Here is an 11,775-nt window from a genome sequence, read left to right on the forward strand (position 1 = left end):
CACAACTGAAGTGTTAAGACTTGACATAACAGGGCTGTAAACAGGCAAGCACTTATTGGATTGTTGTTTGCAAGCTGACATCAGTAAGAGTACTTCATCTGGGTCAGTGGCAACCTTTACATCAGATAGTCCTTTAGCCCAAGCAGAAGAACCCACAAGCCACATGAAGGAGAACACCACTGTCACAACGAAGTCCTACGAAACCCAAATTGAACATTGCAGGTTCATGTTTGACAGGCAGGGAAAAGCATGGTAGGACATTGGTACAATGGGAAGGGATAAAAAAAGGCCAGAAGGACAGTTCCACTTGATAGCATACTCTCAGAATGCATAAATCCCATGTCTAAAAGTGTACACACATTTGCATTTTCCTACTTATGAAAATCATACATGTGTTCCTGATGTGGAAGCACAATACATGCTGGATGGAATGAGCCAGAACTTGGACCTAGTTCAATTCTCAGCCCAACAATCTTCAGAAAAAACAGGTGTTATTTGTCAGATGGTTATAAACAAACAGTCCCTTAGAAGATCAGTCAAGACAAGCAATGGGTGGAAACAACTTCTCCCACTCAAAAAAGATTGGCTTCTAGCCTGGACATGAGATGGGTGGGGGGAAAGAGATACAAGAATTTGAGCTTCAATATGACTATAAATAGGCCTTGCATATGATACCCAACAGACTTCTTCTTTTTTACTTCTTCTTTTTCCACTTCAGGTGTTGAGGGAGAAACAAGTTCTGGTTCTTGTACTTCTGGCAGTCTCAACCACTGTTATTCAATGCTACTATAGATGGAAAGAAGATATATTTCCATCTTCTTCTGGGACTGCCTCATTTCTTATGCCTTTTCCTCTTTTTGTATATGCCTTGTATGATATAGAATAGACTTCCCCAACCATTTCAGCTTTGTGGACCGATATGGGGGAGGGGATAGTTCCATGCAAGAAGTGGGCAAGCATGCATGTGCTCACTGCTCGCGCAAGTGGGGATGCACACTCAAAACTCAAGGAAATTGACAATTGTCTCTCAAATCAAACCTCATGTCCACTTCGTAAGAGATGGTAACAGGACAAAGTAATGGATTGGCATAGCATTGTGCCACAGGCAGACATGAAGGCCATCTTGAGTCACCCGGAAATGGCCAGGCTAAAGGCCCAGCAAGCTGCAATGGATAATATATCGCTACAGAAATTACAAGGAGATAGATACCCAGCAGATACTGGATACTTATTTAGCTTTTCTGCAATAAATCTACTGATCAGCAGTTTTGTGTCCTTGAGTTCCTTGTATCCGGTCTGGTTTGCCAAGAGAAGCCTGAATTTGATTGATGGTGATTCCCTTAGGTTACTATGTGGAGCACCTTCTCCAATCTGGTACTAGATCTGATAAGTGTACAGCTCTTGGCATTCTCAAGATACTTTGGCCAAGACGTCTAGAGAGCCATAAGTTGACAAAAACTTCTAAGCCAACTTATGAGATGTGAACCTCCACCTGCAGTCACACAAGAGAAAGATAAGTTGCCTTATCCTAAGACTGATAAGCTGCTTTCCATTCAATTTCATCAAAGCATTTCCCTGCCAATTCTATATGGAAAAGAGATTTGGAACAGCTGGATAGCAGCTATAAGATTAGCCTTCAATGGAACTAGCTAGGGGAACAGAGATGCCAGTAGGATCCTACTTTAATGTTGTGCAAAATATAGCATATTTTACCACTTTTAATGGTAAATTTTAATGGATTTTCTTTTCTCTGCATGGTCCAGCCATATCCAGGCTGCTTTCAAATTCTACCTTTTTTTTTTGCCAGTTTCTCAAGTCACACTAAATTTGCTTCTATCCCTGCCCCCCCCCATTTTCAGAGAACTATCCTGCTGTTGGCCAGATAGTAGAGAGGCAGAGTCCTGAGCTTCTTTACATGATTTCGTTCTGAGATTCCATTAAGTTGCAAATAAAAAAAATTCTCTTGGAAAATTACCATGGATAATGAGTTTGCACCCAATATACACCCAGTTAACCCCTATATCCAGATTAGAGCAAGGACACATGCCACTCAGTTCAGTTAGCAATAAAATATATCTTGATTTTTAATTATTGCACATCAAAAATAGTTAATTGGCAAAACAGGTGGGCAAAACAGAAGGACACAGAACTTTCCAATGCCACAGGAAATACTGTGGATAATTAACATGGACACACCCAAAGGGAGCGACTTTTGTTCATTTCTGCTTTAACCTTATAATGTTCCTAATTAATGACACCTAATTAATGACAGCCACACAAGTCTGGAAAGTAGGACATCAGGTGATCCCTCTATTCTGAACCACGAAAGAAGCAATTTGTTGGACTGGGATGAAGTATCCAACAAGTATCCCAAGTAGGTGTTGTTACCCAACTTGCTTATTCCCCAGAGTTTCTCAACCTTGGTCATTTTAAGACATGTGGAATTCAATTCCCAGAATTCACCAGCCCAGAAACACTGCACCAACCCTCAGAGATCAGGGTTATGTAATCCAGAGTATGCAAAAATATAAAATATTATATTTTACTGGATTCAAAATTTAGTTTTATCCTAAATTTAATTTACTCAACGTTCCCACATTTCGTGAAAGACAAAAACAGCCTCCCCCCTCACCTCGCCCCCAAATCTGGCAGGTTATTATTTTTTTTTTTCCTAAGAAAAATCTCCAAGGGCTGCAGGAAGTGTTATGCTAATGTTTCTGGAGGATGTGGAATCAAAACTGTAGAGACTTTTTTGCATTTTGGAGTGGAACATGAAGGCCAATTAAGTGCATTTGCATTTAGGCTTTCTTTCATCCAGGAAAGCATTCAGATGAAAATCACCTTGTTGCAATCAGGAGTATTATCTTTCTGTGTGTTCAGGAAAAAGTGGAGGGCAAATGTTGCTTTGGGTTTTTGTCTGGACACTAAAAAATGTGGCCTAGATTTGAGGGATGATGGACAGCTTCAGTTGAGGCCTGAAGACCAGATATATTTTTTTGGGGGGGGGGGGGTTAAGTACATGTTCCCATTTATGATATGAGTTACTCTTGAGTTTCTTAGAGCTGGGTGAATTGCGTAAATAACCTCCCATTTATAGCACTAATTATCAGTGCAGGCTTCCCTCAGAGACTACAAAAAACATAAAACTGATTTTTACAAGGCAGGATAACTCATCCAATTATTTTTTGTGGATTGCAGGCAATGAAAATGTCACCATTACAACTTTTCTCGTTTATTGTTACTGATGGTTTTCTATTTGTGGATTAGAAATGATGACAAAGGGATAAAAATGCAGTGATGTTAAATTTCTGTCACAACAGAATTATTTTTCCTGAGTAGAATGGTATCACCACAATGGCAAAGAGCAGAAGAATATGGGAACATTGGTTTGAGGTTAGTTGCCATGTATGATGTAGAAATGCCTTTCACATGTTAAGTTATGAGTAAATAATAATAATAATAATAATAATAATAATAATAATAATAATAATAATAATAATAATAATAATAATAATAATAATAATAATAATAATAATAATAAAGTTGGAAGGGACCTTGGAGGTCATCTAGTCCAACCCCCTGCTCAGGCAGGAAACCCTATACCATTTCAGACAAATGGCTGTCCAATCTCTTCTTAAACACTTCCAGTGTTGGAGCATTCACCGCTTCTGGAGGCAGGTTGTTCCACTGGTTAATTGTTCTAACTGTCAGGAAATTTCTCCTTAGTTCTAGGTTGCTTCTCTCCTTGATCAGTTTCCATCCATTGCTTCTTGTCCTGCCTTCAGGCACTTAATGCTCCTCTGTTGAAGGTTCAAATAAACTTGCAACAAATGACTTTTAAAATTAAAGATCCTGGAGATGGTACTACAGAGCCTGTTGGAATGAAGTTATATATACTCATTGCCCCTTTTGGATAGTAATTGGAGAGCCAATGTACATCTGCACACCCATAATACCAGCCAGACAACACTTCAGATTAATTTAAAGATATTTAAGCTCTCTTATTCATAGGTGTCTGCGTGCATTTACAATGTTGTAGGTCATAGTTATATAAATTATTCTTTGTTGCCTAAACCAAAAATGCCAGCACACATTCTCTATACTATAACACTTATAAATATAACCAAATGTGTTTGAGATAAAGCAATTCTGTAATAAATACAATCATGTCCATTTTGACAATATTCCTTCTCTTCTTTCAGATTTCTGTAATGCGGTCTGTTATTAAGACTTGCTTTTAGGCAATACTTAGCAAACTCCAAAGCTTTCATATTTCTTGATACCATTTTGGCTGATCCTAATGAAAGGGTTACCCAGTTGTGGATTTTGTTTTTTAATGGAACAACCTAAAAAATGTTACATGCTTTTTAAAAACCAAAGATATTTAACATATACATTTTTATAGGAACCAATTCTCAGATTTTCCTGAGTGGGACAAAGCAGATTGTAATCTAAGGAAATCAGTAGCACATTTTTTTAAAATTCAGTAAATCTTTGAAAAAAGCAGCATTTCAACTGTGTAGAAAAAAAATTATGTCTCCTCAGGATCTATAAAGTCATGGATGGAGATTTTAAAAAGATAAGATGTTGTATCTCTCATAGTCTCTCATAGTATTTGTAATATCTGTAGAAAGGGATAAATAGGAATATTTACTCTTCTTAAATGTTCATAACAAAGGTCTATAAAATCAGTGTATCTACATGAACTGCTGTCTGCACAGACAAATTATCACTAATAACAGTTCTCAGATTTTTTTAAAAATAATATCTGCTCAATTTATCTTGTCAACATCATTGGGCAATCTTTGTTTGCCTTCAAACTATTTCTGTACGATTCTCAATAACAGTCTCCAAATAAGACCAATTAGCACCAAATATCCCTCTAAATAACACTATCCAAAGAGTGTAAAATCTAAGTAGCAAATAGAAAAACCTATATATAAGATGACAATAGAATTCAAACTAACCCAGTGGAAGAGATAACTTAGACAGATGCATCAATTACAAGGACAAAGGTGTTAGTAGTGGCTGAATGCATACTTACAATCAAAGGACCTCTGTTGTTTTCGCGGTATTTGTTCTGGAAGAAAATGTAAACTACTGTGGCTGCCAAGGAATAGAGGAAGGCAAAGACGGCAATAGTCACAAAGAATTCCGCAGAAGAGGAAAAGTCGCCTATTAGTGAAAGTTTTTCTTGTCTGCCTTCACAGGTGGGAGCATCAAAATTCACCTGGTACAACCTAACATTGAGAAAAAGAAGAAAGTGAGTTGGAATCAGAATGCAGATTAGTCCTTTGGAAATCAATCAATCAGATTAGAGCTGGAAGAGACCTTGGAGGTCTTCTAGTCCAACCCCCTGCTTAAGTAGGAGTCCCTACACCATTTCAAACAAATGGTTGTCCAGTCTCTTCTTAAAAACCTGCAATGATGAAGCACCCACAACTTCTGAAGGCAAGCTGTTCCACTGGTTAATTGTCCTCACTGTTAGGAAGTTTCTCCTTAATTCCAGGTTGCTTTTTTCCTTGATTAGTTTCCATCCATTGTTTGGATACACTTTCTACGGTATTGAGGCAGATTCCACATGCACTTCAAATGTCCTTGATAGAATGGTGCCCTACCAAGTTTTATTCAAAAATTCTGTGAATCAGTATCTGCTACTTGCACACACACAGGGGACCTGGCTGTTTAGCCAACTACAGTACAATATTTTAAAGGCTACTTCAAAGACTGCACCTCTTTCCAAAGTTGAATGTAGCCAACCAACTGGTAAGAAGCTTTCAAAACACAAACATTGCCAGATATCATGTATGCCTCCACATGAATTTGGTTGTATATGGCTCATTGGATCATGGATTGCATAAATTGGAATGCACAATCATACCCAATCTTACATACACACAGGGCCCCATTCTACAATAAAAGGAAAAGGAGAACCATACAATGCCAAAGTTGGGGCATTTAGCCTCTAGTCTCTGTAGGAATCCTAACTAAAGCACTCCCGCGTTAACTATTTTGGAATGTATGCATTTCTTGCTAGCAAAAGTTGTTTGTATCTGCTTTGCATTGACTATCAGATGAACAATGTCTTGCATCACAATTTTAAATTTGTAGAGCCCAAGGAAGTAGGTAAGGTCCTTTGCAGTCTGAATTCTGCCATTCAAACCATGCTCCTCTTTGTTTCTTTGAATGGCAAGAGGTTGTTCTGTGTGATTATCAACATCTCTTTAGGGGATAGCATAATGCCTTCTGCTTTAAAAGAGGTGGTGGTGTGCCTTCTCTTGAATAGACCCTCCTTGGACATGGCTGTTTTTGATAGCTTTTGCATCTTGCATTTTGTTTCTAATCTTTCTGTCCTTGCATATATGATGGAGAATTAATGGAGACTGCAGATTAAAATCTGGATTCTTTACAGTCCAGATTAAGGCCTGGTTATGGGCAGAAACAGCCCTGGTTGCCTCTGGTCAAAACTCATCATGAATGTGTCCTGTTTGGTTGTATTAGATCTATTAGCAATTTAGGAAACTGTTCACCATGGTATACTTCTGGACAGACTGAAGGGTTTAAGAATTGGGGCATAGCAGTGGTTTTATAGTGGTTTTAGTCAGTGATCATAGAGGATCAGTATTCAAACATTTGGGAATTCCAATGTGGGGTGACTCAAGGCTCAATGTTTTCCCCATTTATATGCTGGGCATGCCAATTAGACAGATTGGGGTGAAATGTCTTCTGATGATATCCATTTATCTATCACCTTTGGGCTAAACTAGATAGGTGTATACAGTGTTTTGTAAAAAAAAAAAAAAGGTGCCGGAACTCACACATATCATACAACCTGCCTTGCCTACCCTACAAGGTTCCATCCAAAAAAGGTGTCGGAACTCCGTTCTAGGCGTTCTATTACAAAAAAATCCCTGGGTGTAGAAGACCCCAATTGGTGTCTAAACATTATAACTGGTGGTTAGATTTTTATGATATTATATTACATTATTTATATTTAGTTTAATTTTTTGTGTTGACTTTGTTGTATTCCTTCTGCTGCATTAACAGAGAGATAGAATCAAGATCATGTGAAGTGTTAATACCACTTTACGATGCCTTGGTAAGGCCACACTTGGAATACTGCATCCAATTTTGGTCACCACGATGTAAAAAAGATGTTGAAACTCTAGAAAGTGCAGAGAAGAGCAACAAAGATGATTAGGAGACTGGAGGCTACAATATATAAGGAACAGTTGCTGGAATTGGGTATATCTAGTTTAATGAAAAGAAGGACGAGGGGGGACATGATAGCAATGTTCCAATATCTCAGGGGCTGCCACAAAGAATAGGGAGTCAAGCTATTCTCCAAAGCACCTGAGGGCAGGACAAGAAGCAATGGATGGAAACTAATCAAGGAGAGAAGCAACCTAGAACTAAGGAGAAATTTCCTGACAGAACAATTAATCAGTGGAACAACCTGCCTCCAGAAGCTGTGAATGCTCCAACATTGGAAGTTCTTCAGAAGAGACTGGACAGCCATTTGTCTGAAGTGGTATAGGGTTTCCTGCCTGAGCAGGGAGTTGGACTAGATGACCACCACGGTCCCTTCCAAGTTGTATTATTATTATTATTATTATTATTATTATTATTATTATTATTATTATTATTATTATTATTATTATTATTATTATTATTATTATTATTATTATTACTACTACTACTACTATTATTATCCCAAAGTAGTTAGGATTGGGTTGGGTTATAAATTTTGTAAAACAGACACAAACAAATAAGTTCCTAGTTGATACTTAAACACTTCCAATACCTGGGTAACGTGTTCCCCTGTCAAGATACTATGACTGCTTTTTCAAACATTACAGTAGAAACTGCTTTTCTGTAACTTAAAACCATCATATCACATGTTGCACTCTGAAATGATAGAGTATAGTATCTGTTATTTGTGTGATAGTCTCAAAGGTTTCTGAGCCAAACATATTTGTCTCTGTGTTGCATTTGTCCTCTGTTTTGTACTTCACTAGGCACAAATGCTGGGATTTATTTACTTGCATTAGACAATATAAGGAAGTATGCAATTTGTGTATGTTGCTGTGCATGGCACCACTGCTGTTGGTTGTGGATATCACTCACCAGACCCTGCAAGCTTTTGAAATTTTTTGAGGCAATTTAGGATTGTTTACACTTCCAAAGAATCATCCCACTCTTTTCTACAGCAAGCAAGACCTCTACAGATAATATTTCATTAAGACCTGGATTCAAAGACACCCTCTATATACTACTAAAACTTTTGTGTCTTTAACCTTTAACTAGGCAAAATGGTACACTGTAGAGCAGGGGTGTCAAATTCACAATATCACGTGACTTGTCGCGACATATCACAACTTTTTCTCCATTGCCAGCAATGGGGTAGGCGCGGTCTAGGCATGATGCATCCAGCCCATGGGCCGGCAGTTTGACACCCCTGCTGTAGAGTAACAATTTTGAACCAAAGTACCTCAAATGGACTAACTTACAGAATGTGTCCAAAATCCAGAACCTATGATTCCTCTAGAATTGAAATTTGGAAAATGTTATAAAACATTTTGTGATATAAAAATGATCCTAAAACATTTTATGATGTAATACAAAATATCATAAAACATTTTCTGTGGTCAACTCCTGATGCTTGAGTGCGCTATGCAGTTCCACACGCACTGTTTTTAAGACAGATATATCTCCCTGAATTTTTAAGAACTTTTTCCAGTGAAGACAGCACATTAGAAACTCTGCTGTTGTGAAGCCTTATTTAACAAGCTTTTATGTCAGCATAAAATTATATATTCAGGAATCTGGTAAAGATGTATCTCTGAAATAGTGACCCAATGGGACATGAATTGTGTAGTACTGTTCTCAGAACCACTGTACTGTAGCTGAATTAAACAAAACTCTTTATGGCTTATTATAATGTATGAATCTAGCTGGAAGATTTCACTAACTTACCATTATTTCTCCATAAAAGCAAGAAACAGAAGAGTTCAGCAGAACAAGACTCAGCCACAAACACAATTCACTAAAGATATTTATTCCCTGTATCCATCTCATATTTCAGTTTAAATCCATTTAGTTCTCAGGACTCTCTATATCTCTAAATATAGTGTATGTGTTTGTGTGTGCGTGTATTTCTCTGTGTGTATACACATACACACACATGTTTATATGTGTATATTTGTATATGTATATAATGTGCATGTATATGAGTATATTCAGAACTCTATGTGCCTTTTTTATCCTATCAAATAATGCCCCTGCTATTTATTCCCTAATGTTATTAAAAATAGATTATTTGCACAGATAGCTTTTTGATTGATTTAAGAAATTATTTTATTTGCTACACCATTTATTGTTTTTCACTGCTGTGCTTTATTGCCAATCATCTTGAGGGTGCCATGGCAATTGAAGAAATGACGTGCAGAGATGATTGATGGAGGGATCATGTACCACCAACTCATTGTTGACTCTTTGCGACCACATAGACAACACAGAGCTGCAATTAAAGGTAGCACCACTGGAATTACTTTGATGGTTGCTATTACTCCTTCCCTAAGCAAATTGTAAGTCCATGAAGATTCTTGGTTTTTTTAAAGTCTTAGAAATGAAGGAGCAGATGAAGGATAAAAGAGAGAGTCATCCAGCACTTTGGTGACACAAATTACCAAAAAGGAGCTGAAGCAATAGTAGCCCTGAATCATCTGGGGAACATTTTTAGCATCAAGAGTAAGTACTGTGTCGTTCTAAAGGTCACAGGAAATTGCTGCTCTGAATATGTAATTTTCTGCTGACATAAAGGCTTGTTAAATAGGACTGCTTCCTCCATATGCAATCCTGTGTAGCTTTTTTTTTGCTATTACCTCGCTATTTAGATCCACGTGAAATTTCAAACAGCTGTCACTCCAACCACCTTATGAATTTGAGTTGGTTATTAGGCTGCTATTTTGAGTTGGTCCAATTCACTGTTTTATTCTCTACAGCAGCTACTGAGCGGAGGGCGGCACATGTGTAAATTGACACATAGCTTTATTCAGATAGCTGAAAAACGTTTGAGAGAAGTGACTGAATTTAGTTTACTATAATACATATGCCACTCAATCTTAACAAAAGCAAGCAAGGCACCATTAGAAAGAAACCATTATACAGGTACATAACAAAACAGATCAACAGCTACCACATCTAATGCACAGTGGGATGATCCCTCTCACCAGCAATCTGTTCCAAGGCTCCTTGAAAAGCCAGGTTTTGAAGGCTTTCCAAAAAATAAAAAAATGATAGAATCGAAACTCAGGAGGAATTTTGTTCCAAAGAACAGGGAGTTATCTCTGTAATCCATGAAGATGAAGCACTTTAAGAGACAGGACCTGGATAAAGTCCCTTCCCTAATTTTATTTTGTGGGCAGAAACTGACAACTGGTTCATATTTATGACGGTTGCAGTGTCCCAGGATCACGTGATCACCTTTTGTGACCTTCCAACAGATGAAGTCAATAGGGAAACCAGATTCACTTAACAACCGGGTTATTGATTTAACAGATGCAGTGATTCAGTTAACAACTCTGGCAAGAAAGGTTGTAAAATGGAGCAAAATTCACTTAAGAAACGTTTCACTTAGCAACAGAAATTTCAGGCTCAGTTGTGGTCTACCTGTATTGCTTTCTGCTTGCTTGTTTATCTGATGTTAATCCCTGCTTATCTGAATGTTGGTTGGCTGCTGGAGAGAATGTATTCTGGTCTTTTTGCTTCTTTCTTAGCTTTTTTATTGTGGCTTTTCTTTATATGTCTGTTGATGGCTGATTTGTCTGAATGCCAAGCTTCCAAGAATTCCCTAGCATTTTTGGATATAGTTCAACCTATGATGCTTAGAGTTTCCCAGTTAAAACTATGGTTGACTCTGCCCATGTCCTATGAAAGTGGTGGCATACCTATGGCACGTGTACCAGAGGCGCCACTCAAAGCCCTCTCTGTGGACACGCGAGCTATCACCCCAGCCCCACCTCCCCCCATGGCCCCCTCACCAGCAGCCCCCTGGAGAGAGTCATGGCCCATGCAGAACAGCACAGCCAAGGACATGGCAGCCAGGCAGCGGGGACAAGACTCTGCCCTCATGCACCGTCGCATGCAGATGATGCTGCAGGGTGTGGGCAGAGGGCATGGCCACCATGGCACTGCTGGGCTGCCTGGGTGATCTACTGCAGCAGGCCGTGGAGGCGGTGGGAGACCCTGCGGGTAGGTAGGGCAGAGCAGAGCAGGGGCGGGGGGGCAGTTTTTGGGCACTCGGTCTCTAGAAGGTTCACCATCACTGTCCTATGAGATTAAGGAGTTTTCATATCTTCTGATTGCTAGTTGGTGTTTAGTTGGTGTTGTGCTTTGCTAGTCTTCTGCCTTACTAATTAGCTCAAACCTAGCACTGAACCATGCTTAATCCCACTATTCATAATTTATAGCAGGTTTATGAATTCTAAGAGGTAATAGAAAGCTTTACAAAGTAAATTATGTATGGAGAATAATGCAAGCAGCTGTTGATGCTGTACCACATTCCTCTTCAACCTGAAGCGTTTCCCCTCTGAGGTAACTGGACAATTTCCATAATCCTCAGCCAGCACGGCAAATACCACATTAGCTGGAAATTATAAGGAGGAAAGCCCAACTCACCTGGAAGGCACACGTCTATTTGGTCACATCTGTTTGATCTGAAAATGTTGCCAGACCATCTGGCAATCAATGAATTCCAAGTCATCCTCTCTTTTT

At 38.6% G+C, this 11,775-nt stretch overlaps 1 protein-coding gene across 1 annotated transcript in view; it reads right to left on the reverse strand.

Moving 5' to 3' along the window:
- Positions 1–6: 6 nt before the first annotated feature.
- LOC107299833 (synaptoporin-like) overlaps positions 7–11,775 on the reverse strand; it is a gene marked incomplete at both ends in the record, with an annotated part of 20,221 nt that continues 8,452 nt past the window's right edge. The window contains 2 exons of the mRNA XM_015829176.1: positions 7–195; positions 5,045–5,240. Coding sequence (XP_015684662.1) covers positions 7–195; positions 5,045–5,240 — 385 coding nt within the window. The remainder of the gene's footprint in view (positions 196–5,044; positions 5,241–11,775) is intronic.

Source organism: Protobothrops mucrosquamatus, unplaced genomic scaffold (genome assembly GCF_001527695.2).
Source record: "Protobothrops mucrosquamatus isolate PMUCROS unplaced genomic scaffold, P.Mucros_1.0 scaffold5545, whole genome shotgun sequence".
In the NCBI taxonomy this organism is placed as follows: Eukaryota; Metazoa; Chordata; class Lepidosauria; order Squamata; family Viperidae; genus Protobothrops; species Protobothrops mucrosquamatus.